This window comes from Ovis aries, chromosome 4 (genome assembly GCF_016772045.2).
Source record: "Ovis aries strain OAR_USU_Benz2616 breed Rambouillet chromosome 4, ARS-UI_Ramb_v3.0, whole genome shotgun sequence".
NCBI classification, from domain to species: domain Eukaryota; kingdom Metazoa; phylum Chordata; class Mammalia; order Artiodactyla; family Bovidae; genus Ovis; species Ovis aries.
The window spans coordinates 13,381,643-13,409,308 of NC_056057.1; the positions used below are offsets into that span (position 1 = coordinate 13,381,643).

Genomic DNA, 27,666 nt, shown 5'->3' on the forward strand with positions numbered 1-27,666 from the left:
ACAGCAAATGGACTCAGCCACACACATATATGTATCCATAATCCACCAAACTCCGTCCCATCCAGGCTGCCACGCAACCTTCAGCAGAGTTACCTGTGGTATACTGGTTGTATCTTTTGAAGATTTTAATGTTGATCATGTCTAATTCATCTATTGTTTTCTTTTATGTTGTTTCATAATGTCACATCTTCACTTTGACTTTTCACTTTCATGCATTGGAGAAGGAAATGGCAACCCACTCCAGTGTTCTTGCCTGGAGAATCCCAGGGATGGGGGAGCCTGGTGGGCTGCCGTCTATGGTGCCGCACAGAGTCAGACACGCCTGAAGCGACTTAGCAGCAGCAGCAGCAGCATGATGTCACATGATTATTTTCAAAGGGCCTTTAGTTTATATGTTAGATTTCTGAGAACAACATTCAGACTGGTTTTGATGGTGAGATGAAAAGGGAATAGGAGAAAGGGTTTGATCACAATCTAGTCTTCCCCTCTTTCATGCAATTAAAAAAATGTTTTGATACACATTTATTATCTCAAAAATATATACCTTTATGGTAAAATATCATCTTCCCTCCTTTGACATACACGCTGGGTAGTTTGAGGATGAGTGGTTTGTATTTCCCTCATTTCCCCCTTATTCTTAAGCATTCAGGTTTTACCTTTGTCAATGAAAGTACTCATTCCATGTGGATTAAAGGATGCTTTGTCAAAACCATCACTGATGTTTAATTCCTGGACCCTAGGGTTTTGCTCATTTAAATCCATCAAGAAGATTCGTCCTGGCTCATCTGGTGCAAAGTCTGGCATGCCTGGATATTTTAATCCCTTTAAGAAACAGAGAAACAAAAATGTTCAAAGCTCTAAATTTCTTTTATAGATTTCTGGGATTTTTTTTTTTTACACTGTCAGGTGTTGCCATTATCTGATTTGAAGGATTACCAGTGTCATCCAAGCCATTGGGAATGGGAATATGGGAAGAATCTATCTTCAGTTTTTAATATATAGAGAGGAGGTTAAGCCAAAGAGCATAATACAAGAGAATAAGCTGAATTACTTTGTTTGAGTCCCTTAACCATTCCTAAGCTACAGGTTACTCATTTATAAAATGTGGAAATTAAAATATTTAATTACTAAGGTTCTTTCTAGTCCTAGGGTGTATGGTTTCATTGCACTGCTCCCACCCTCAGTTCAGTTCAGTTCAGTCGCTCAGTCGTGTCCGACTCTTTGAAACCCCATGAACCACAGCACACCAGGCCTCCCTGTCCATCACCAACTCCCAGAGTTCACCCAAACCCATGTCCATCGAGTTGGTGATGCCATCCAGCAATCTCATCCTCTGTTGTCCTCTTCTCCTCCTGCCCTCAGTCTTTCCCAGCATCAGGGTCTTTTCAAATGAGTCAGCTCTTTGCATCAGGTGGCCATGAAACTGGTTCTCCTATTAATTCTTAGCTGATCCTACTCTTTGTCATTACATAATATAACAGTGTAGGGTGGGAGCATTGTTATATCCTGCATTGTTATATTATGTAATGACAAAGAGTAGGATCAGCTAAGAATTAATAGGAGAACCAATTTCATTGAATTGACTATTTCTGACCTGATTGGTTCCTACAGATTGGTCCAAAGATTTGAATGTGAATCCTTTTCTCCAAATACTGTAAAACATTCATTCCAGTAACTTGTACAGTGGCTGTTTCTACTGGAAGGACCAGGTGTTTATCAACCAATAATAGGTGTCCTGAATGTATTGGACCTTTGCTGCATCCGAGGTCACTGTGTCAAAACTTAGGATTGGTTTATTCTCTACTAATTATAAAACTCTGCCTACTTCCTCCTTGTATCCTTCCTCTATCACTCTGATGTATGTAAACATCAACAACCTTGTATATTTTCTTGTACACTCATGTCTACTTATACCCAGTTTAAATTCTTTCCTTCTCTCTCTTTCTTTCTACTCTAACTTCTCCCTTGCACTCTCTCTCCCCTTCCTCCCTCCCTCTCTTACACACACACTCTTACTCATACTATTCTTGGCCTTTCCATTGCCTCACCCCTGACCTCTGGGAGAGTAGGTCTTCAGTTCCAAATTTGGTGAGTCACTCAGTTGTGTCCGATTCTTTGTGACCCCATGGCAAATAACTCTGCCTATATCTTCAAACTTTTCTCAGAATAGTCATTCTATGCTTAAACCTTATGAGAAACCTGGCTTTCCTCAGATAATACAAGCCACTGAAGCCCATTGGTGGAAGGGCTATTCCCTCTATCATTCATCCCCCTTAAGTGACCACACCTAGAGGACAGATCAGCATGCCCCTGTTGTTGTTCAGTTGCTAAGTCATATCCGACTCTTTGCAACCCCATGGACTGCAGCAGGCCTGGCTTCCTTGTCCTTTGCTATCTCCAGGACTTTGCTCAAACTCATGTCCATTGAGTCGATGATGTCATATAACCATCTCATCTTCTGTCATGCCCTTCTCCTCCTGCCCTTAATCTTTCCTGGCATCAGGGTCTTTTCCACTGAGTCAGCTCTTCTCAGCAGGTGGCCCAAGTATTGTAGCTTCAGCTCAGCATCAGTTCTTTCAATGAATATTCAGGGTTGATTTCCTTTAGGATTGACTGATTTGATCTCCTTGCAGTCCAAGGGACTCTCAAGAGTCTTCTCTAGCACCACAGTTTAAAAGCATCAATTCTTTGGTGCTCAACCTTCTTTATGGTCCAACTCTCACATCTGTACGTGACTACTGGAAAAACCATAGCTTTGACTATGCACACCTTTGTTGGCAAAGTGATGTCTCTGCTTTTTAATACACTGTCTAGGTTTGTCATAGATTTTCCTCCAAAGAGCAAGTGTCTTTTAATGGCCCTGAGCCATGCACTTCTGCTTCCAGACCTCGAATCTTGCCATCATCAGTTAAGAGCCTGTCTTCTAAGAAAGACTCACTCTTTGCTCACTGCTTCCTTATCAAACCATCTATCAAGTCTCTTTGCCCTGTTCTAGCTTTTATATAGGGCTCTTGCCTAGAAAATCCCATGGATGGAGGAGCCTGGTAGGCTGCAGTCCATGGGGTTGCAAAGAGTTGGACATGACTGAGTGACTTCACTTTCACTTTTCACTTTCATGCACTGGAGAAAGAAATGGCAACCCACTTCAGTATTCTTGCCTGGAGAATCCCAGGGATGGTGGGCTGCTGTCTAATGGGGTCACACAGAGTCGGACACGACTGAAACGGCTTAGCAGCAGCAGTCTAAAACCAGGTTGAAAAACTCTATGAAGTTATCATCTCAACTTCAACCATACATTTAATATTCTTTATCAATATTTGTGTTTATTCTAATATGTGAATTACTGTGTATCTCTAAGTATCTATTCTGGATTTATTTCATTATCTTCCATAGACCACACCATCTTTCTCAGTGGATGACTTTACCTCCTTTTTCACTGAAAAAAAAAACAAAAACCCATGCCATTCAACATGAATTTCCTCATTCCCTCATTTCTACCTCAGTTTATTCTTCAGTTTTATCAATTCTCATCCTTTTTCCCTCTTTTCTAAGGAAAGAATATCCTTCTGTTGTTAGTTAATTCCGTGATCTCTAGGGTCTGTCTTTAGAATTCACCACTCATTCTTCACCAGTGTCCCCTTCTTTTACCTGAAAAATTGCTCATTTCTTTTTCCCTGAAACAAATATTTTCCAACTTTACTACTTCAAATATGCATTTTTCCCTCCTTCCTTCACTGTCAAATTTCTTAGAAACATCACTTGACCTTGTTGTCTTGGTTTGAATTGCTCCAGCTCTTAATTCTCTGGAATCCATATTCTACCAGTTTGTAGAAATACCTCTATATGGCCTCCAAAATGTCTTATTTAATAATCCTTCTGTATTTCCTTATCTGTATTTCTATGGCATTTGACACTATGGTAGAACTTTTATTTCTTATCAAAAAACCAAAAGTAGAATTTCCAGATAGAATTACTGCTTCCTTTCCTGCCCTTCCCTCCCTCTGTCCTCATCCATCCCTTCCTTCTCATTCTGCACTCTTCCCTTGAAGAGCTCATTCATAAGGTTTCATTTATTTCTTCCATATTAGTAAGTATCAAATATGCACATTTCCCTGGAACCTCTCTATGGAGCCCTAGCTTGCATCCCAACTTCTTCCTAAAGGCAGCTCAAAATCAAGTGATCAAAACCAAAATCATCTCTCCTCAAATCCTTGCTCTCATATGTATCTATTCTCTATTAAGGGAATCACTGCTCTCCCCAGTGATTAAGACTCCACAATTAAGACTCCAAATCTATCCTTTCCTTCATAGTCAATTTGTCACTAAGTCCAATGGCACAAATAGTGGTGACATTGAGGGAAGGATATCAGAGACACCCAATTCTTCCCATTTTCAGTTGAGGTAAATCTTCTCTTTTCATATAAGGAAAATTAAGCCCAGAGAAGTGAAATGCCTAAATCACTCAGATCATTAGTTGTACAGTGATGTACAACTTTTTGCCACACCATAAAGAAAGGTTTGACAGAGAATATTATATTGCTCAGGAGTGCTGCTCAGGGCAGAACCCCACAGCAAGTACAGTGGGAGCTTGGAGGAATGTGAGGGCACTGCCGACTGGTAGAAGGATCAGGTGCTCTGGAAATGGAAATGATCTGATTGGGGAATAAGGGTGGAGCATGGCCAACAAACATGGCCTACAGTAAGTGTCACGATGAATGAAACTCTTTACATATGTTTGGTTTTCTGTTTAAAGCAGTTAGGTAAGAATCTTGGCAAATGATTGCAATTATTTTGATACCATTCACCCCTGAAAATGACATAAATCACCTAGGTGTGCAGGCATCTTATTTCCACCAACAGACTACAGGTACATGTGGACAAGCACTGCACTCCTCCATGGCCCTCATTTACCAGTACGCATATTCAGTAAGCAGCCAAGCTCCTATGTATGCCAGATACCTTGGCAGGTGCCGCATGGCAACAGACACTCCAAAGTCCTAGTCTCAAAAGAACTGAAATCCAGGGAGGCAGCACCAAGCAAGCCAACCAGATATGGGGAGGCATCTAAGACCCTACCCACAGGGAAACTATGGGGGCACAGAAGAGCCACCTTGCCCGGAAAGATATGAGGGATATTCCTGAGGAATTAAAGTTCTCCTGCAGTGAGCCCTCATAGGGAACTAGGAGTTAGATGGCAACATGTGAGGAAGGGAGTAATCTTGCTGGCAAAGAACATGTCAAGTCCCAAGGTAAGGAAGCAAATAGCCTGCTTGGCGCCTCTAAATAGACTAAAAATATCTATCACACAGAATTACTCCCTAAATCAGCAGCTTCCAAACATGTTCTACGATGGCAGGAAAGGGCAGTAGGAGGTGACCAGGAAGAACAAGGACTTGAATTTATTGCAGTACAGCAAGATTAAAAATAAGCAAAGAACATTATCCTTATCCTATAAGAATGAGTTGTTTGTTGTTTTGCAAAAAGAGCTAACATTTATCATAGAATTATTTGTGATGAAAATCTCTACTTGCTGAATAACAAGAATTCAGTACACTTACCTTTAGTGAAAATATTAATAGAAAAGAAATATACAGTAGGAACTACACACCTCCTAGCCATAAAATAATTGTTTTTAAAGGTCTGTTGGGCATCACATTGAAAACCTAAATTGACAGTAGGTTAATTTAAGTCAACAAAGAAAAAGCTTTTCTAGACAGCTTTAGTTTTTGGAGGAAAACTAAAGACATAAAATCCTTTCCACCCACCTACCCTAACATATACCACACCAGCAGCAATTTAAAATGCATATTGACTATAGACTCTGACCATACTGAAGAATTTAGAAATTGGGACCATTAAAAAATATTTTATGGGCCCCCCTTTTGGCCAAAAGACATAGACTTTTAAAATGTGTTATTTGATAGTATTTTATTGGCCCAAATGGAATATTAGAACATGAAATTCCAGCAATCAGAATTCACATCGGAAATGTAATTAATACCTACTTTTTTCAAAACCCTAAGTCCCACTCCAAATTGTAACTGATTTAACTAAGTATATGATAATTTTCAATATTTTTACAATATAACATTTTAATTAGTTGAAGTTCAGTCCTTCTCATAGCTTCCTAATCATCCCCAACCTGTGAAGGTGGTACTGGAAATAAAATGCATGTGTTTCCCTACTCCTCTTTGAAAGAGCTTTTCTTTAAATGCTGAGGAACCTAAGATGGAAATGTTCTTGGGAAATGCAAAGAAATGCAAGATGGTTATGAATTGAGTAACAGGGCTAACATTGACTCTGCAAACATTTACTGAGTTCCAAACTCAGGCAGGCATGATGAGATGAATACCGATTAGTAAGAAGATGACTTCCAGAAGCTGAGGCTCAGCCAGAAGGGCAATGGTGAGGATGGATAGCCACAGAGCAAATCTGGAGCCTCGTCTAGGAAGTGAATGGAATTCAATATACACTTATCAGCACTCCCCTGGGTATATAACTGCCCACCATGGGGTAGGCAAGCCTGAGCACTTCTGTCTGGCCTCAGTTAGCCTCTGGAATCCCATTTTGGTGCTTTTAGTTGACTAGTTTACATACAAGTGGGACACTTGAGTTGGTGACACTAATGTTCTGTCCATACAGCTGTTGACCTGCGCATCTGAGGAGCATGGGAAATACTCACACTGGAGATGAAAGCCAGCCCACTAGGAAGGATATCAATATCTTCAGAGCCATTTTCTATAAAAAAGAAAAAAAAGCAGCTGAGGATCAGAAAGATGCATGAATGGTGGCTTAAAAAGTGATTTCACACACAGTCAAGACTTTGAACTTCTTTTGGAAACTACCTTAACTTTTTGAGCTATTTATTTGGGAAATAATATTAACTTTCAGGAATCCTACAGGCATGCTGCTCTCCAGGAAAACCTGAGCCAGGTTCCTGAAATACTAAATTATTCTTTTTTTTTTTTTTTAAGAAGTCCATTTTCAGGAGAAAAAAGAAAATAAATATAAAATAAATTCATATTCTAGATTTATTCTTTAAATTAAAACTCCTAGAGCATGTCCTAAGAGATTCAGCTTTACTTGCCACACAAGACAGATCTATAGACCAAGTGATAACATTTGGAAAGCCATCATTGTGAAGGTCACTTAAAGACTTCTCTGCCAAGTATTTCTCTCCTCTGACTTGTTGTTCAGTTCAGTTCAGTCACTCAGTCATGTCCAACTCTTTGCAACCCCATGAACCGCAGCATGCCAGGCCTCCCTGTCCATCACCAACTCCTGGAGTCCACCCAAACCTATGTCCATCGAGTTGGTGATGCCATCCAACCATCTCATCCCCTGTCGTCCCTTCCTCCTCCTGCCCTCAAACTTTCCAAGCATCAGGGTCTTTTCCAATGAGTCAGCTCTTCGCATCAGGTGGAAAAGTACTGGAGTTTCAGCTTCAACATCAGTCCCTCCAACGAACACCCAGGACTAATCTCCTTTAGGATGGACTGGTTGGATCTCCTTGCAGTCCAAGGGACTCTCAAGAATCTTCTCCAACACCACAGTTCAAAAGCATCAATTCTTCTGCACTCAGCTTTCTTTATAGTCCAACTCTCACATCCATACATGACCACAGGAAAAACCATAGCCTTGACTAGATCTTTGTTGGCAAAGTAATGTCTCTGCTTTTTAATATGCTGTCTAGGTTGGTCATAACTTTCCTTCCAAGGAGTAAGCATCTTTTAATTTCATGGCTGCAGTCACCATCTGCAGTGATTTTGGAGCTCAAAAAATAAAGTCAGCCACTGTTTCCACTGTTTCCCCTGTTTCCCCATCTATTTGCCATGAAGTGATGGGACCAGATGCCATGATCTTAGTTTTCTGAATGTTGAGCTTTAAGCCAACTTTTTCACTCTCCTTTTCACTTTCATCAAGAGGCTCTTTAGTTCTTCTTCACTTTCTGCCATAATGGTGGTGTCATCTGCATATCTGAGGTTATTGATAACTTGTTGAGGCCTGAAAAATCTATTGTTTTCTAATCATATTGGGAAATTATTAATTGTTCTCTGTGATAAAAGCAACAGATCATACACAACATAAAGCAACTAAACTCCAATTTAAAAAAAGCAATAAATCCTAGGATGAGCTGTTGGAAATAAATGAATTTGGAAGATTTTACTTAGATCCTTTTCTCACTGAGAGATGGTCATGGGCATTTTTCTATAGAAAGAAACATATAATGAGTAAGTTATGACTGAGAACAGGATGAAAAGGAGATTGCATGTTTTCTAGCAGAGAGGTGGACCCACATATGATGTGTTCCCAGGCAGGCAGCATTGAGGATGCAAGCAATGGTTATTGAATATGGCAAATGGTTATTTACAAATCTGATTGAAATGATGTATCAAAACCACATGCTCTTCTTAAAAATGTGATATTCAAGCTCTCCCATTAGGAGGCTAGGTCTGTATCCTCTTCCCTTAACCCTGGGTGGACCTTTCTAACTGCTCTGACAAATTGCATGAGGAGGAAGTGATGCCAGCTGACATACAAAGTCAAGTTATAATCAAACCTGCCATTGCTCTCTCTCTCCAAGCATGTGCCTTGTGAGCCCTGATTCTAAATATAAGAAGTCTGGCTACTTTGCAGGTACAGAGGAGAGACTGTGGAGAGACCACATGCGGTACAGAGGGGTCTGAAAGTGTCTCAGATGAGCTGAGATGCCCTAGCTGATGCAAAGGGAATAGAGATGAGCTGCCTCCCAGAGCCCAGCCAAAACGGCAAACTCATCAGCAAAATAACTACTGTCCTTCTCAGTCACTAAGTTTTGAGGTAGTTTGCTGCACAGCTATAGTAAATAAAATACATGGGAAAATGGTTACCTGAGGTAATGGATTCCTAAGAAGAATGGGGGAACGAAAAGTGGAATAAAGCCAAAAATGCAAATTTGTATCAACAGAGTAATAAGCAATAGGCACTGAAAACTGGAGGATGGAAAAATATTTAATCATATTGATCATACTGAAGATGAAAACGAATCCCCAACTAGGAACCTGAAAACCAATCACAGTTTTCCATTTTCTAAGCATTCCAGTTCATCAAGATTTACCCATATATGGTGTTTTGATGGTCTGAAAGATTTAATGCTTTTTATACATGGAATAGGGCTTCCCAGGTGGCACCGTGGTATAGGATCGGCCTGCTAGTGCAGGAGACGCAAGAGATGGGAGTTTGATCCCTGGGTCGGGAAGATCCCCTGGAGCAGGAAATGGCAACCCACTCCTGTATTCTTGCCTGGAGAGTGCCCTGGACAGAGGATCCCGGCGGGCTACAGTCCATGGGGTTGCAAAGAGGCAGACCCAACTGAGCATGCATGCCCTGCCCTACGTGGAATAAAATAGATGTGGGGAGAATCCAGCAAACTGAATAAAACAGCTTTAGAAATGATGTTGAATATGGGTGGGTTAGTTTTTAAAATACATTCATTAATGTGTGTGTTTTTCAATTGTCAGGTGTTGGGTTCACTTTTGGCTGCGCTGAGTCTTCACTGCTGCAGGGGCTACTCTCTAGTTGCAGTACATGGACTTCTCCCTGCTGTGGCTCCTCCTGTGGCACAGCATGGGCTCTAGGGCACAGGCTCAATGGTTGTGGCACACGAGTTCAGTTGCTCTGCAGCATGTGAGATCTGAACCCATGTCTCCTGCTATGGCAGGCGGATTCTTTCCCACTGAGCCATCAGGGAATCCCCTGGATGGGTTAGTTTTTGAACAAACCTTTTTCTATCTCTTTTTTCCTCTAAACACCACTTCTGGGCTTCCTTTTGCCCTAGTCTCCTTCTGCCTCTATGCTGGATGGAAGTACTCACCAGCCTCTACCCGCACTTGGCTATTTCTCATAGCAGAGCACCCGTTTACTCTAGTCCCAAGGTGTCAGCTTCCACCCACATACTCTTAACTCTCCAATCTCTAAATCAAGCCCAAAACTTTCTCCCAACCTCCAGACCTCTGTATTCACCTGTATATACATGTATGGTGAAAGTCACTCCACTGTGTCTGACTCTTTGCGACCCCATGGACTATGTAGTCCATGGAATTCTCTAGGCCAGAATACTGGAGTGGGTAGCTGTTCCCTTCTCCAGAGGATCTTCCCAACCGATCAAACCAGGTCTCCCATATATAGGATATTTCTATTGGGCCTTTTCATTTCTCATGTTCAACATGTATCAAAGCGATCTGGAAATTTCCCTCTTAAATCTGCTCCATTTTGTATATTTCAATTTCAGTGGATGACATTTCTATCCCCCAAGTACCCAAAGTGGGAACCTTGGAGTTATCCTTGATGTCTTCCTTTTCGTTATTCCCTAAAATCATCTGATCACAAGTCTGTCAAGCTCTGGAACTCCCTCCTGGATTTCTGTAATAGCTTCCTAGTAGGTCCACTTTGCTCCCCTACAACCATTCTTTTTAAATTGCAAACTTGACCTTGTAATGCCCCTGCTTAAAACCCTCCAAAGGTCCAGTAGGGTTGGCAGTAAAATTCTCAAACTCCTTGACCTAGATCCACAGTTCTATGCCTCTTGGCTCCGAGCTCAATTCGTGTGGCTCCCACCCTTCGCTGTTTTTCCCAGGTGTGCTGCAGCACTCTGTCAGCAGTTCCGAGGTGGGCCAGGCTTGTTTACCTGCATACCTGAGCACATGCTGTTACCTGCTTCTTGGCAACACACGTTTCCCACACCCAGTCTCACCTCCATTTGGCTGAGTATCACAGGCCCTTAGAGATGACTTGGATGCTGTCCCCTCAGCCTTTTCAACCTCTCTTGGCTCCAACATCCAATTTGTGTACTAATATGGTTACCTGTGACTACCTCCACCATGATATTTTCCACACTTGGGCTGTAACTTGCTTGGATCAAGGACCTGGTTTTATTCACTACCATGTCCTTGTACCCAATATAACACCTGCCTTTTCTATAAAAGCTTTTAGCAACAAGCTGGTTGACTGACTAAAAAGGAGAAACTGCTTTAGTTTTTTGAACTTTGTCTTGTTTGAGGTTAAATTATAGACAAGTGAGTGTTAATTTCTGAATAGAAGATGTTCTGAGTTGTATAATTTCTGATTTAGTCTTTTCATCTTCCAAACACCGTTTCACACATCTCCCATGATAGCACTAACCTGCTTCAGTAATTCACCTGCAGCATGGGTGGGCATTTTCCAGAGATGCTATGCTGTTTTTTGGGGGTTTTTTTATTGTTTTTTTTTCACTTGCTCTGTCCACAGCACAGGGAAGCTGGTGCTTTGCACTCAGATGTGGAAAAGAATTAGTAGCTGATTGTGCATTATTCCTAACCCTCCTTTATCCCCCTCCCTGACCTACACTGCATCTGCCTGATGGCCCAGTGCATCTCTGCAACAGTGGCTCCTGTGGGAGTAATAGCCTCTGGGACACCCTCCCCTGAGTCCTCTCCACATACTCATCACCCTGTGCACAGACAACATTAAAACCCCACTGCTAAGTCTAAAACCAGTCTTACAAATAGGTATCTACTCCTTTTAATCTGTCAACCCTATTTTTTGGCATAACCTCATTTCTCTGGCCTCCGATTGTTCTCTATAGACGTCTTGAGCAAAAGTCATGCCAAAACATTACTATCAATTAATATTATCATTTCACATCGTCAAGGGAAGAAAACAGCCAGCTAAGAAAACAAATGGAACCTACCATGGAGTAGAAGCATATCTTGGAGACACGGGAAGCTACAGGAGGGGAAAGGGAAGAAGAGGAAGATAGGAAGATTTCACATACGATGGCTGGCTGTCTACTTCATAATTCTGCCAAAGGCAAGCTAATAAAGCTGTTCCTATATCAAGGGCAACTTTAATTAGCCAAATAACTTCCCAGTTAAGCCAATCTTTGAGACTCAAAGCCTTGGAAAAAAGATGAATTTAATATAAAAAAGATCTTTGAGGTATGATTTCTGGGACGTTAGAATTATTTCACTTGTTAAGCTTTCTTCCCAGAAAGAATACTGGGGAAGGAATGGGACTTCCCTGGTGGTCCATTGGTTATGACCCCATTCTTCCAATGCAGGGAGCTTGGGTTCGATCCCCGGTAGGGGAACTAAGCTCCCACATGCTACACAGTGAGGCCAAAATAAATTAATAAATAAATAATGAGGAAAGAGAACAAAAAGAGGAAAAGTTTGTTCTGCCAATAAAGTGGAAGTTTTAGTCATGTTCGACTCTTTGCAACCCCATGGACTGTAGCCCACCTGGCTCCGCTGTCCACGCATGCATTCCATGCCCATGGAATTCTCCAGGCAAGAATACTGGTGTGGGTAGCCACTTCCTTCTCCAGGGGATCTTCCCAACCCAGGGATTGAACCCAGGTCTCCTGCATTGCAGGCAGACTCTTTACCATCTGAGCCACCAGGGAAGCCCTCAACCAATAAAATTAATCAGAAAATTCTAGGTCTTGAAGAAAACACAAATCAGAAATTTTCCCCAGCTCTGTTACTGCCTACTACACTCTGCCTTCAATTCTTTGGTTTTCCATGCTTTCACAAAGCTTTTCACTCTGAGAGAGGAGGGTCTGATGAGTATCATCTCATTAGCAAGCTTTGTTTAAATATCCAACTTGCCCTGTCTTGGTCAGCTCTATTGATTAATGTTTCACTTTTTTGCATCTTAGATTTTCTGTTTTCTGCCACCACCATACTTCCTGAAACTCCGTAATAAAAATGTGCTGTCGGTAGATAAGAAAGGCAGTGTTACACAACAGAGAGTACAAAGGCATGGAAGAACAGCACCCTGCCTCTTAATCTAGACCTGGCACCTTCTCATTCTGGACCAGTGGGCAGGGAACTTCATTCTTCTGGGTGTCAGTTTCCTAATCTCCAAAGACAGATGGCAGCATCCACCTTACGGGGTGTTTGCAAGGATGATGTAAAGTGTTTCCAAAGGACTCAGCACAAAGCTCATGGACACTGGGCCTTTGATAAGGTAGTAGTAGTGTTTTTAGATATATAGCAATATTGTCCTACTAACAAATGGCCCGTGATCATTCTCACTTGTTCAGTCCTTTAAATAGAGAATGTACATATGCCAATGGACATGAGATGTGCATGCCCTTTTTTCTTCTGCTCTAGTTTTTGGAAATAATTTTCTTTATCTTTGGCTGTGCTGGGTTTTCTTCATCACGGTGAGGGTTTTCTCTAGCTGTGGAGAGCAGGGACTACTCTCTTGCTGCAGTGCACAGGCTTGCCACTGCAGTCGCTTCTTTTGTTGTGAAGGGTCGCAGAACACGGGCTCCGGGGCACGCTGGCCTCAGGAGTTGTGGCTCCCGGGCTCTAGCGCACAGGCTCAGCAGTTATGGCGCACAGGCTCAGTTGCTCTGCACCATGTTGGATCTTCCTAGATCAGGGATAGAACCTGTGTCTCCTGCAATGGCAGGTGGATTCTTTACCACTGAGCCACCAGGGAGGCCCCTTCTGCTCTAGTTTTAACTTCACAAGTCTATTTGAATCATACAATCTGAGAGTTGGGCTAGACTTTAACAATGCTTTAACAATGATCTAATTACTGTCTAAATTAATTGGCAGACTCTTTTGAGATATATATATATATATATATATATATATATATATAATTAATGTATTACTCCACAAGACAGTAAACAAATGATTGAATGTTACATTTCCTTTTTTTAAAAATCAAATTAAATCTGACCCCGAACCCACATTGCACTAAACTGGTAGGAAGTTCAGCCTGAGTCATTATTGGGTCTCTCTGCTAGGGTTGTGCAAATAGCTTAGTGGATTTTAAAACGAAGCTAAATATTTGGGGAAGTCCAAATGGCCTTTATTCTACACTAGTCACCACTGAAATATCCATTGCCAAGCTCATGTGGTCCCTCTAATTTAGAAAATTTTGCCAGTTATACAATACTGCACGTGCACACACACACACATACACACACACACACACAAACACACATACAACCTTTGCTCATTCTGTGACACAAAGTATGAAGGATCCAGCCTGCCTAAAGGTATATTGTAGGCATTCCTTTATAGGTCTTGATTCTCCCCCAGAATGGGACAAAGTCCCCTGTTATTAGAAAAAAGAACAACACACACAACAACCACATATTCCCCTTCCGTCTCCATCAGAATCCCTTGAAGTAGCCCAGGTTTTTAAATGTCAAAGTCAAGAAATGATTTGTCTTCAGTTCCTTCTGCTTTCTAGCTTGCAATACACACCTCATCTAAGACTAAGGAGCACAAGGACCAGGCTATTTCTCTATTTGTTTTAGAAATTGAGGGGGGAAATAAAGACAGAAAACCAAAATCAAAAGGGCTTATATATATATAGATAGATAGATAGATGTATTAGTAACTTATCTTGGAGATCATTTATATCACAATAAGCTATAGTGTTGTCCTGTCACATACTGAAATAACTCACAGTCCTTGACCCTAGGAGGTTTACAATCTGATTGTGAGAGAAAGACACTGCTGGCTCTGAAATAAAGCATGTCTTAGGTGTCTCAAGTGAATGGGAGTTTCAGAGTGCTATGAGAGTTCAGGGGTAGAAGAGGGATTTCCAGCTGATTTCAGCAAGCAGCAATGAAGAAATCATTGGAGGTAATTTCATGAGCAAAAGTGAGAAAATGAAAGAATACATTCCTAGAACAGCATCTGGCTAGATGTGTTTTTTTTTTTTTTTTTTCCTAGTAGTATTATCAGGGAGAGGGAAAGGCTCAGAGCCAGAACAAGCAGTTGAAGCAGTAAGGAGTAAATGAGATCAGCTCTGTGTGGGGGCCCAAGAGAGGCCACAGGTCTCACATGAAACAGTGAGGGGAGAGGGGAAAATAAATGGCCCCTTCATTTTTGTTTTTTAAGATTTTTAAAGTCTTTATTGAATTTGTTACAACACTGCTTCTGCTTTCCGTTTTGATGTTTTGGCCTCAAGGCATGTGAGGTCTCAGCTCCCTGACCAAGGCTGGAATCCCTATCTCCTGCGTCGGAAGGCAAAGTCTTACCCACTGGACTGACAGGGAAGTTCAAGTTTCCTACATTTTGGACTGAATCTCTTTGAGAATGCAGGTACCAAGCTTAAGGGAAGTCTGGAAGAAGAGCCGATGGGTGGGGGAGTGAGAGAGGAAATGACAGAAAGGCAAAGTAGATTTCAAACAGGAAAACAGGTCTGCAGTTTGAAAGATCAGGGATCCAACTATGGACTTTCAATTAATTAAGAAAAAAAATCTCAATTGATTGGGAGGTTCTTGATAATAAGGGCTGTCACATTTCTCTTAGTACTAGCAGATAAATTTTGAAGGCAGTGATACTGGAAGCTAGGAGTATCATCAAGGAGAGGGGAGAAGGGAAAAAAAGAAGTAAGGCAACAGAAAAAGACAGAAGGAAATGAAATGTCACAGAGTGGGCAGGAGCAGAGTCCAGCGAGGGACCAACCAAAGAGTAGTCAACAACATATTTCAAATGATGGAGAGAGGTCAGTAAGAGGACCGAGAAAAAGCCATAGATTTTGACGTTTGTTAGGATACCCCTTGGAGACGTGGAATCAGATAGCTTGGGTAAAATTGATGAGGCTGAAGCCTCAGTAGGAGGGTTTAAGGAGTAGCAGTGAATTAAATTAGCAGCTTCAGTCAGGGGGATGGTGACCAGGAAATTGTACTGTCATATACATACCAATTCCCTCAATAAGGTGGCAGTTCTGGGGTTCTACTGACTCCACTTCTCGATATGCATTCATTCTTTCTCTGTGGAAGATAAAAACACTGGAGATCAATGCACGACATCCAAAATCAATGTCTAACCACAGTCTTTAACCACCTTCAAATTCATTAACTCTCTCATCATTTATGGATGATATCACAAATAAGTAGGCATCTTCTTTTATTTACATTTACTTATTTAATGTGGGTAATGTGCCTATATTTTTTTATTTAATAGTATATAAGTATTCTTAATTTAAATGCATAAAATACTATTATCTAATGTGATAAAGTATCATTTATTATAAATCTGCACTTTGATTCCCTTAATCCCTTGCAGTCCTTGTCCCCAACTGCCTTCCCCAAATTCAACAGGGTCTCCTAATAGCTAAACTCTGTAGCTTTTGCTTTATTATTTTTAAAATTTTATGTTCATTTACTTTGCAAGTTCATGAGTTCATTAAACTGCCCATAGTTTAAACAACTGGCCAAATTATTTTTGAATAATGTTTTTGATTCCACAGTGAAACATTCTTCTAAACACCAGGAATAATTTTACATTTTTATTAAATTGCATTCAGGAAGATTCTATACTTGTCTTACCGTGAGTTTTAAAAAAATGCTCTTTAGATTGGCTTTATAATTATTATTTTTCATGATTTTCTCACTTGCATGCACTGGGAGCAAATGTAACAATAAACTCAAGCTGAACTAGAATGTATTATCAAAAGGCACCGTGCTCCTCAGCAGATTCTGCCAGTAGATGTGAACCTCTGAGAAGACCAGCTTCTCTTTAGAGAAATTAAAAACAACCCAGAGGACTGAAAACAAGTAGAGGCTAACATCTATTCGGGAACACATGTCATCATCTAACAAACATTTCTTCTTACTAGCCCAGTATTCTCCTGAGATATTTCGGGAATGGCTATCACCACTAACTAGACCTTGCACTTCCAAAGGTCAGGTCAGATACCAGACAATGCCAATCTCCCCTTGCAGGTTTCAGTTCATTTCCCTGCTGTCCTGCTAGCTCCTTTAATCTGGTAGCCCGGTACCCCTCGAGGTTGAACTTGGCTTGGACAACCTCTGAGTCAGCCAAAAACATCCAGCCGGTAGCCTGTCTCCCTCCCCCAAGACCAGCGCTTCGAACAGAGTTTGTTCAAGGGTGGGTGGAATGCTGACCTGGGGAAGCGGGGTGGGGGGGGGGGAGTTGCATAACTTTCAGAAAATAAATCGGGGCATTTCTGCCTCACGATCTTAGGAAAGGCAAGAAATCAGCTCACTTTTCACATCAGAGCTTCTCAAGGGATAGTTTGTTAGGTGGAATTGAGAAGACGGGGTCCCCAAACAGCTCATTCTTACCCGCTAGGAAGGTGGCCCGGGGCAGCCCATAACCTAACTTGGAAGAAGAGAAAAAACCCAGGACGCTCAAGATGCCAACTCACCTAAATGTCAAAAATCTCTCCCCGACTAGGGCCAGGCCGGCGCCCAGCAGGATAACTGCCACCAGCTTCCCCATGGTCTCCAGGGTCCAGGGGCGCCCAGTGCGCGCAGAGCTCTCGGGAGGGGCTGCGGGCCGCGCCGGTCCCGCCCCCAGTGGTGCCCGCCCCGCCCCTCCTGCGCCCGGCAGGTGCGCTGCCAAGACGCTGGGCTAAGGTCGCTGCGGCCCGCCCTTCGCTGCAGCGCTGCTCCGGGTTCAAGGCCACATTCACCTGCTTTCAAGGAAACCTTTACTCGCGGATTCCTTTATTCTTCAGGGCTCAAAATACAGAAACAGGACCCATAGCCCTGGCTTCCCTTGGCAGCTTTGGCGAGATCCCTCAGGTGGGTGGGACGATAGAGGAGGAGGTTTGCAGCCCAAAGCTGCGGAATTCTACCTCAGCTCCTCAAGTGGCCTGAAGGGGAAACTGGAGGTGCAGAGAGCGCGGGGAGCTGTAGTTCAGATCCAGAAACTTTGCAGTTTGTGGAAGGTAAGGTGTTCTATAAGACGCAGAATTGATCCCACACACAGGGTAGAGGCGCGGCGCGGGGAGGGGGAGGATTCTGTTTGTGGACTGGGCGGATTTGTGAATGTCAGCATCTGCCCCCAACATTTGAGATAAAAGTCAGGAGAAGTGAAGGGAAAGAAATAAATAGAATAGGTAACAAGATGAGCAGAACGGAGGAGAGAGGGAGAGAAGGGAAGCATGGCTTCTTTGGAAGGTTAGGCTTTCAAAAGACTCCTGGATCCTTCTTTCTTCTGGACCTTTATTTAGATCCTGCCAGGCAACTAATCTGTACCCTCCCACACTCATGATAAAGATCAGGTTGGAAGAAGGGGAGCACGAGGTGGGAAAGACTTAAAGAGTTTGGGCAAAGCCAAGTAGCATCTTCAAGATCTGCTTTTATTTTCCACAAGGAAAAAAAAAAGAGGACTATTTCTATTGAGTTTAAGTAAACAGTGTTTGAGAGAACACAGAAGCGGAGATATTAAGTAAAGGAGGTTTCTGACTTATGGGATACATAAATACTGTCTGAATACATAATTATAGTGGAATAATAAAGCTTGCCATTTATGCAGCACCTACTGTGTACCTTGCATTGTCCTTAGAACTTTGCCTATGTTAACTTTTGATTATTGGTACTTCTCTGAGGTAGGTAACATCCCAGTTTTATAGGTGAGAAAGCCAAGGCACAGATTAACTGTGTAACTTGCCCTTGGCCACATAGATAGAGAGTGGCAGTGTGAGCCCTTCCTGTGCCCTTCCTCAGTGATGCTGATTTTTATTAAAGCTGTGGAGGAGGAGGGGGGACGCTGGAACATCTGGAATTGCATTGATAAGACAGTTACTTCTTCAGAAGATTAATTTGAAAAGAGTTCACACAGAGGAGGAATGCATATTTATATCTGCCTGCTGCTGCTACTGCTGCTAAGTTGCTTCAGTCGTGTCCAACTCTGTGTGACCCCATAGACGGCAGCCCACCAGGCTCCCCCGTCCCTGGATTCTCCAGGCAAGAACACTGGAGTGGGTTGCCATTTCCTTCTCCAATGCGTGAAAGTGAAAAGTGAAAATGAAGTCACTCAGTTGTGTCCACTCTTAGCTACCCCATGGACTGCAGCCCACCAGGCTCCTCCGTCCATGGGATTTTCCAGGCAAGAGTACTGGAATGGGGTGCCATTGCCTTCTCCGATATCTCCCTGTATTTCTATAAAAATGTTGGAAAGATACACAAGAAACTAACAAACTGGTTTCCCCTAAGTGGGGCAGATGGGATGGCAAGGAGACTTTTCAACCTTCTTAAAAAATATTTTATTTATTATTTGTGGTTGTGCCGGGTCTTCACTGCTACGAGAGCTTTTCTCTGGTTGCAATGGGCAAGGGCTACTGTCTGTCTGGTTGTGGTGTGCAGGCTTCTCAATGCAGGGGCTTCTTTTGTCGCAGAGCACAAGTGCTAGGGACTCAGGCTTCATTAGTTGTGATGCATGGGCTCAGGAGATTTGGTTCCCAGGCTCGGCAGCACAGTGCTTCACTGCTCCAGGGCACGTGGGACCTTCCCAGAGCAGGGATCAAGCCTGTTTCTCCTGCCTTGGCAGCCAGACTCTTTACCACTGAACCACCAGGGAAGCCCTCAACATACCTTTTAATATAACTTTGATTTTTAATAAAGAGACTCCTGTGAAAAGAGTGACCCATATTTCAGAAGAAAATGCATAAATACACACACCACACACACACACACACACACACACTCACACACACACACACACACACACACACACACACACACACCACACACACACACACACACACACACACACACCACACACACACACACCACACACACATCACACACATACACCACACACACACACACACCACACACACACACACACCACACACACACACACCACACACACACACACACACACACCACACACATACACATGGTGTGGAGATTCTGCTGCTGCTGTTGCTTCACATTTCTTCACTTAGTCAACATCCTGCATGTTTGTTTTGAAGAAAGACAAACCCCATGGATCACTGTGTGGTGATGACTCTCCAGAAAGGTTCATGGCCACTGAGTTTGAATTGTTCTCTGGAATGGTGTGTGTGAGTCCATGGGAGACTGGGAAGGAAGGGAAGGAGTGTTGCTTGGCGTTCACACTCAGCACTGTTTGGTGAGCACTGACGACTACTTGCCCAGCACTGAAGACTTGGTGTGAACAAGATGCCCTTGTTTTCAAGGGGCTTACATCCTAGAGGGGAAATATATTTCAGGGAAGGAAGGGAGGGAGGATAGAAAAAAAGGAAAGAAGCAGGAGGGAAGGTGAAGCCAAAAACCAGAAAAAGACAAAGTAAAGAAGTAAGTTGTTTCATGTTCTTTTATGAAATAATCAGTCATGTATAGCCATGAGAGGAGACAGAGAGGCTCAGGAAATAATAGTTTTTTATACTCACAAAACTTTAGAGACAGAAGGACAGGCATGGTACAGGGCCACGTGGGAAAGACACCTGGGTGACTGGGAGGCAGAAAACAGGACAGGAGGGTTGAAGCCGCTCCCTTTATTGGGGTTTTGACAGTTAAGCCAAGACAGGGCATGGTGCAGGCTCTGTCGCTTCAGTCGTGTCCAGCTCTTTGCGACACTGTGGACGGTAGCCTGCCAGGCTCCTCTCTCCATGGGATTCTCCAGGCAAGAATACTGGAGTAGGTTGCCAGTGTGCAGGGCAGGGTGAACTACTTAGGATTGGCTAGTTTGAATAATTTTGGCAGGTTTGAGGCTATAAGGTAGTTGCTAGTTTCCTGGCACCTGGTTCTGGGATGACTACGGCAGAGGAATATTGTCTGTTGGTGTGTAAGGGCCAGATAGAGGGGATATGGCTCTGGACCAGTTAGTTTGTGAATCAGAGACATGCTTCTGGTGGAGCCCCTTGCTGTCTCCCAGAATTGAAAAAGCCTCTCTAAAGAGGTGACATTAAAACTGAGACCTGAAGTAAGAGAAGAAACTAGGTTTGTAAAGAATGGGAGGAGGGGGATTTCAGTTGAGGGAAAGATCTTGGTGTTTGCCAGGACCTGCAGTTACAGTGTGGCCCAAGCCATTGCTGGATGAAGTTGGAGAGGGAAGCAGAACCCAGATCACACAGCATCTTGCAGGTCTTGGTGGAGAGATCAGTAACACAGAAAGGTCTTGCAGGAGATGACGTGATCTGAGTACTTTGCCACTGAGTAGGAAATAGACTGGAGAGGGGAAAAACTGGTAGGCAGAAGTCCACCTGCAAAACTGTTTTGGGTAAGAGGTAATAACAGGGGTTGCAGCAGAGATAGGAAAACAAATCTGAAAGGATGTCACTTGGAGATAGAGTCGGGTAGACTTTCTGATAGTTAAGGACAAACATGGTATGAAAGATGCCTGCAAGGTCTGAGCTGGCGATGTTAATTTTGGAGTAATCAGTATACAGGGAGTATATAAACCTGTTGGAATGGATGGGAGAGAGGAAAGAGCACCCAATTTGGCCCTAAAGAGCCATTACATTTCTATTAATATTTGGATGAGGTGTGCAAACCAGCAAAGGAGGGGAAAACAGGAGATAATGAGAATAGTGTTGAGAAAGCCAAGGTGGAAGAATGTTTCGAGAAGGAAAGAAGAGAGCATGCCAAATGCTGCTTAGAAGTCAGGTAAGATCAGAGCAGAGATAGAGATAATTGGATTTGGCAACACAAAGATCTCTGATGACCTTGACATGAACAGAGACCAGACTGTAGTTGGTTGAGAAGTGAATGGCTAATGAGAAAGAAGAGACAGTGTGGATCTCAGAGACTTTACTTATGGTGGGTGTATTAGTTATGTATTATGACGCACTCCAGTGTTCTTGCCTGGAGAATCCCAGGGACAGGGGAGCCTGGTGGGCTGCCGTCTATGGGGTCTCACAGAGTCGGACATGACTGAAGCGACTTAGCAGCAGCATGATGTACTAAACTATCCCCAAACAAGGTGGCTTAAAATTCATGATCTGGGCATTGCTGTTGGTCAGAAAGTGGAAGCAGCTTAGTGAAGTGCTTCTGGTTCACGATCAGTCATGAGGCTGCAGTAATCTGAAGGCATTTCAGTTGCACGTCTGTCATCAGGAGACCTAAGCTCCTTGCCATGTGGACCTTCCCAAGGGCTGCCTGAGAAATGTCTTCAGGATAAGGCAGCCAACTTTCCCCAGTTAGTGGCCTGAATGAGGGAGCAAGGAGGAAACCTTGACCCCTTTTATGACCAAGTCTCAAAAGTCACAGGTTGTCACTTCTGCCTTATTCTGTTTTTAGACATCAGTTGCTAAATCCAACCCACTCTTAACACATTATTGACAGGGGCATTTTTGCAGAAACTAACACCTGTGGCTGGCGATTTGTTATGTAAGTGAATATCAAAACATCTTCTGGTCAATATTGTGCATAACAAAGGATGTATGAATATGTCTGTGGTCAATAAGTTGTTAAGGAGCAGTGCATTAAGCTTGCCTTTGGGGGAAGTGTTAGGTAAAAGACCAGGACACCAAAAAAGTGTCTAACAGGCTCTTTAATGGCGAAGTGCTCCCAGGCGGGGTTCCCCTGACCGAGAGAGGCAGGTGGAGGAAGTCCGCGCCCGAACCATGTTGGGGGTGGCTTTTATACGTTCGTTGCGAGGGATGGACGGGGGTTCAGATAGGTTCAGCCCAGGCGTCCTGGGCTGACAGGTCCTTTTGCGTGGCTGGGGTGGGGCGGCTTTAGCTGGCGAAGTGTGCTGTCATTGGTCCCCAGGATCTGGGAGGCTCCTTCCGTTAGGGACTTCCCCCCGCCAGCGGGAGGGAGAGGAGGGGCAGCCCATCATGGCCCCGGGTCCGGCCTTACAGGAAGAATGTCAAATCTTTGGACATATTTTAAGCCATCAGTGGTATCCAGAGAAATGATGTGATGGTTAAAAATGTGAGATCAAGGGAGTGTTTTTTTTCAAATGGGAGATGCAGTTAGAAGATCTTTGTACTAATGAATCAGTAGGGAAAGAGTTTGATGACACAGAAGACAGAAGGGATAATGGAAAAAGTGAAGTAAGTCCTAAGCACAACTGGAGGACTCCTTCTCCACTTTAACAGTAGAAATAGGAGGAGGTGGATGCAGCTACAGAGAGAGGTGTAACTTTGGGAGGGGAAATGTGAGGGGGCTTATATCTGTTTTTTTCCATTTTCTCAATGAATTATAAGATAAGACCTACAGACCAAAGTGTGAATAGATAAAGGATTGTGGGACATTTGAGGAAAAGGAGAAGCTACAAAATTACTAACTCAAGAAAGAGAAAAAAGCTAATCTACTAAAGAAATTGAGGAATGCTTGACATTTTGAGAACCACATCTGAGCTTTGACATTCATTCGAGAGAAACCATTCAGCTGTTTTGTGATTTTCCCAGGTCACAGAGAGCTGCTCAGGTGCATGTGTGAAGTACAGAAACGGTTTGAGTTTTGCTTCCTAAGACAACTGGAGGAGAGACGTGTTAAGGGGTTGAGAGTATACTCAAGGAAATGATTACAGGATGGAAGCTGGATTGGATAAGCAGAGATATTATGCATAAGAGGGAACAGTTGGAAGGGGAGAACGCTCTGGGGCTAGGGTTATCAGTCAGTTTGACATTGCTGCTACTGCTAAGTTGCTTCAGTCGTGTCCAACTCTGTGTGACCCCATAGACGGGAGCCCACCAAGCTCCCCCCATCCCTGGGATTCTCCAGGCAAGAACACTGGAGTGGGTTGCCATTGCCTTCTCCAATAGTTTGACATTGGAACAATTGAAAAATTTTAGAACCATGGCAGTACCTGAACAGATGACTTAGAAATGAAGAGGGTGGTGTTTGCAGAGTCTGAGACTTGAAATGAAGGTTTTACAGGTAAGAAAGTTTGTGATACAGAATATGGTTGTAGGAGCAGACGGCTGAGGCAGAGGGAGAAACGGGTATTGGGAGTGAAAATTTGAGGCATACAGAAGCTGTGTGTTGGAGGATTTATCGATGTAGACTTTAAAATCACTGGGAAGGAAAATGGAATAGAGGCGTTCTACTTTATTAGATTATTGCACTAATTTCCTTCAAAATGAATATGAATCCGAGTTTGGATAGAAATTAAGGTAGAAATCTGTGAAAAGGTAAGAAATATCTCTCTAGGAAGTGATAGAAAATAATTTCCAGAAAAACGAGAAAGAATGTACAAGAGGAAAAAAGAGAGTTCAATGACAGATAATTTTTTTTAATAGAGTATTGTCCATAGATATTAATAATAGGAATAATGAAAGAAAAATCACCATTTTGCAACTCCAATGTAATAATAATTGGACAAGAACACCACTGGATGCCAAATAGATGAAAGGTTTTAGGGAACAGAATATTCACTTGGATTTATAAAAAGAAAGAAAAAATTAAACCTGTTGCGATCCAAAATCTGCAAGCAATAAATGCTGGAGAGGGTGTGGAGAAAAGGGAACCCTCCTACACTGTTGGTGGGAATGCAAACTAGTACAGCCACTATGGAGAACAGTGTGGAGATTCCTTAAAAAATTGCAAATAGAACTACCTTATGACTCAGCAATCCCCCTGCTGGGCATACACACCGAGGAAACCAGAATTGAAAGAGACACATGTACCCCAATGTTCATCGCAGCACTGTTTATAATAGCCAGGACATGGAAACAACCTAGATGTCCATCAGCAGATGAATGGATAAGAAAGCTGTGGTACATATACACAATGGAGTATTACTCAGCTGTTAAAAAGAATTCATTTGAATCAGTTCTGATGAGATGGATGAAACTGGAGCCAATTATACAGAGTGAAGTAAGCCAGAAAGAAAAACACCAATACAGTATACTAACACATATATATGGAATTTAGGAAGATGGCAATGACGACCCTGTATGCAAGACAGGAAAAAAGACACAGATGTGTATAACGGACTTTTGGACTCAGAGGGAGAGGGAGAGGGTGGGATGATTTGGGAGAATGGGAATTCTAACATATATACTATCATGTAAGAATTGAATCGCCAGTCCATGTCTGACGTAGGGTGCAGCATGCTTGGGGCTGGTGCATGGGGATGACCCAGAGAGATGTTGTGGGGAAGGAGGTGGGGGGGGGGGTCATGTTTGGGAATGCATGTAAGAATTAAAGATTTTAAAATTTTAAAAATAAAAAAATAAATAAAAATTAAACCTGTTGAGCAGGTAATCACCACCTTAATCAGTTACTCAGATTTACCATCACAAACAGTGAAAAAAACCAATGTTTATATTCTGCAATGCAGTGTGGAGTACAGGTCACTTATTAGTATTCTTGTCAAAATTGTTTAACCTAAATCTGGTCAAGCCTAGGGTAACTTCTAATTCACAGGAAATATGAGTGCTGCTGAATTGAGCTCAGGACTCCAGGAAGAAAATCAAGTAAATTCAGAATGTAGATCATTCCAGAAGATATCTTGCTTGCAGGGAAAAATGTGTCATTAAGAATAAAAACAAAAAATAGAAAGACTGTTTCACATTAAAAAGGATTCAAGAGACATAAGTAAATGTGAATTGTGATCCTCGATTGAATTTTGGATTAGGGAGCACGGGGGATGCAAGGGTTAGCAATTATTAAAGGCATTTGGAGACCACTGAGAAAATTGGAATTTGTACCAGATATTAGATGGCATCACTATTAATGAGAGGTATTATTACTGCAAAGTGTTGTAATATCATTGTGGTTATGTGGAAGAACACCCTCATATTTAGAAGATGCAAGCTGCAGTATGCAGAGATAAAGTTCTATGATATCTCCAACTTGCTTTCAAATGGTGCAGAAAAATAAAAGCATCTTTACTTGGAAAAGTAAAGCAAAAATGGAAAAATGAGAACTGGTGATTGGTGAATATAGGTGAAGGGTATAAGGAAGTCACTGAACTACTCTTTCAATTTTCCTCTAGGTTTAAACATTTCAAAAGTGGTGGAGATGGGGAAATTGGGTTTCTCCAAATTATTGTTTAATACTTTGTCTATGCTTAGTTCCTTTGTTTAAAATGTAATTCAAGTCTATAGTTTTTTCTAAATTAATTTAATTGGAGGCTAATAACTTTACAATATTGTGGTGGGTTTTGCCATACATCGACATGAATCAGCCATGCGTGCACATGTGTCTCCCCATCCTGAACCCCCCTCCTACCTCCCTCCCCACCCCATCCCTCTGGGCTGTCCCAGAGCACCGGCTTTGAGTACCCTGCTTCATGCATCAAGCTTGCCCTTTACATACGGTTATATATGTTTCAGTGCTGTTCTCTCAAATCATCCCACTGTCTCCTCCCAGAATCCAGAAGTCTTTCTTTACATCTATGTCTCTTTTGCCATCTTGCGTATAAGACCGTCGTTACTGTCTTTCTAAGTTCCATATATATGCATTAATGTACTGTATTGGTGTTTTTCTTTCTGACTTACTTCATTCTGTATAATAGGCTCCAGTTTCATCCATCTCATTAGAACTGACTCAATGGCATTCTTTTTTATAGCTGAGTAATATTCCACTGTGTATATGTACCACAACTTCCTTATCCATTCATCTGCCGATGGACGTGTAGGTTGCTTCCATGTCCTGGCTATTGTAAACAGTGCTGCAATAAACACTGGGGTACATGTGTCTCTTTCAGTTCTGATTTCCTCAGTGTGTAGGCACAGCAGTGGGATTGCTGGTTGTATGGCCATTTAAAAAAATTTTTATTTATTTATTTATTTTGGCTGTGCAGGAGCAGCAGCTGTGGTGGCACAGGAGCAGCCGAGAGGAGCTACCCTGCGTCCACGTAAGGCTCTGCAGCTGCACTTTGCTGGAACAGCTGTGAAGAGATACCCCATGTCCAAGGTAAGAGAAACCCAAGTATGATGGTAGGCACTGAGAGAGGGCATCAGGGGGCAGACAGACTGAAACCACAATCACAGACAACTAGCCAATCTGATCACAGGGACCACAGCCTTGTCTAACTCAGTGAAACTAAGCCATGCCTGTGGGGCCACTCAAGATGGGCGGGTCATGGTGGAGAGGTCTGACAGAATGTGGTCCACTGGAGAAGGGAATGGCAAACCACTTCAGTATTCTTGGCTTGAGAACCCCATGACCAGTATGAAAAGGCAAAAGATAGGATACTGAACGATGAACTCCCCAGGTCGGTAGGTGCCCAATATGCTACTGGAGATCAGTGGAGAAATAGCTCCAGAAAGAATGAAGGGATGGTGCCAAAGCAAAAACAATACCCAGCTGTGGATGTGACTGGTGATAGAAGCAAGGTCCAATGCTGTAAAGAGCAATATTGCATAGAAACCTGGAACGTTAGGTCCATGAATCAAGGCAAATTGGAAGTGGTCAAACAGAAGATGGCAAGAGTGAACGTCAACATTCTAGGAATCAGCGAACTAAGACAGACTGGAATGGGTGAATTTAACTTAGATAACCATTATATCTATTACTGCGGGCAGGAATCCCTTAGAAGAAATGGGTAGCCATCATAGTCAACAAAAGAGTCCGAAATGCAGTACTTGGATGCAATCTCAAAAATGACAGAATGATCTCTGTTTGTTTCCAAGGCAAACCATTCAATATCATGGTAACCCAAGTCTATGCCCTGACCAGTAATGCTGAAGAAGCTGAAGTTGAACAGTTCTATGAAGACCTACAAGACTTTCTATAACTAACACCCCCAAAAGATGTCCTTGTCATTTTAGGGGACTGGAATGCAAAAGTAGGAAGTCAAGAACACCTGGAGTAACAGGCAAATTTGGCCTGGGAGTACAGATTGAAGCAGGGAAAAGGCTAATAGAGTTCTGCCAAGAGAATGCACTGGTCATAGCAAATACCCTCTTTCAAAAATACAAGAGAAGACTCTACACATGGACATCACCAGATGGTCAACACCAAAATCAGATTGATTATATTCTTTGCAGCCAAAG

At 42.6% G+C, this 27,666-nt stretch overlaps 2 protein-coding genes across 3 annotated transcripts in view; one reads left to right on the forward strand and one right to left on the reverse strand.

Annotated features, from left to right (window-relative positions):
- PON3 (paraoxonase 3) overlaps positions 1 to 17,292 on the reverse strand; it is a 35,770-nt gene extending 18,478 nt beyond the window's left edge. Inside the window, exons 1-4 of the mRNA XM_004007736.5 lie at positions 17,167 to 17,292; positions 15,696 to 15,766; positions 6,683 to 6,738; positions 657 to 822 (exon numbers count right to left, since the gene is read on the reverse strand). Of these exons, the coding sequence (XP_004007785.1) occupies positions 657 to 822; positions 6,683 to 6,738; positions 15,696 to 15,766; positions 17,167 to 17,240 (367 nt within the window). The 5' untranslated portion in view covers positions 17,241 to 17,292. The remainder of the gene's footprint in view (positions 1 to 656; positions 823 to 6,682; positions 6,739 to 15,695; positions 15,767 to 17,166) is intronic.
- An 82-nt stretch (positions 17,293 to 17,374) lies between these two features.
- The window catches only part of ASB4 (ankyrin repeat and SOCS box containing 4), a 212,092-nt gene continuing 201,800 nt past the window's right edge, over positions 17,375 to 27,666 (forward strand). Inside the window, exons 1-2 of one of the 2 annotated variants that reach the window (XM_060414489.1) lie at positions 17,375 to 17,691; positions 26,472 to 26,584. In XM_060414489.1, coding sequence (XP_060270472.1) covers positions 26,576 to 26,584 — 9 coding nt within the window. In that variant the 5' untranslated portion in view covers positions 17,375 to 17,691; positions 26,472 to 26,575. The remainder of the gene's footprint in view (positions 17,692 to 26,471; positions 26,585 to 27,666) is intronic. The other variant, XM_060414490.1, reaches the window with a different exon arrangement.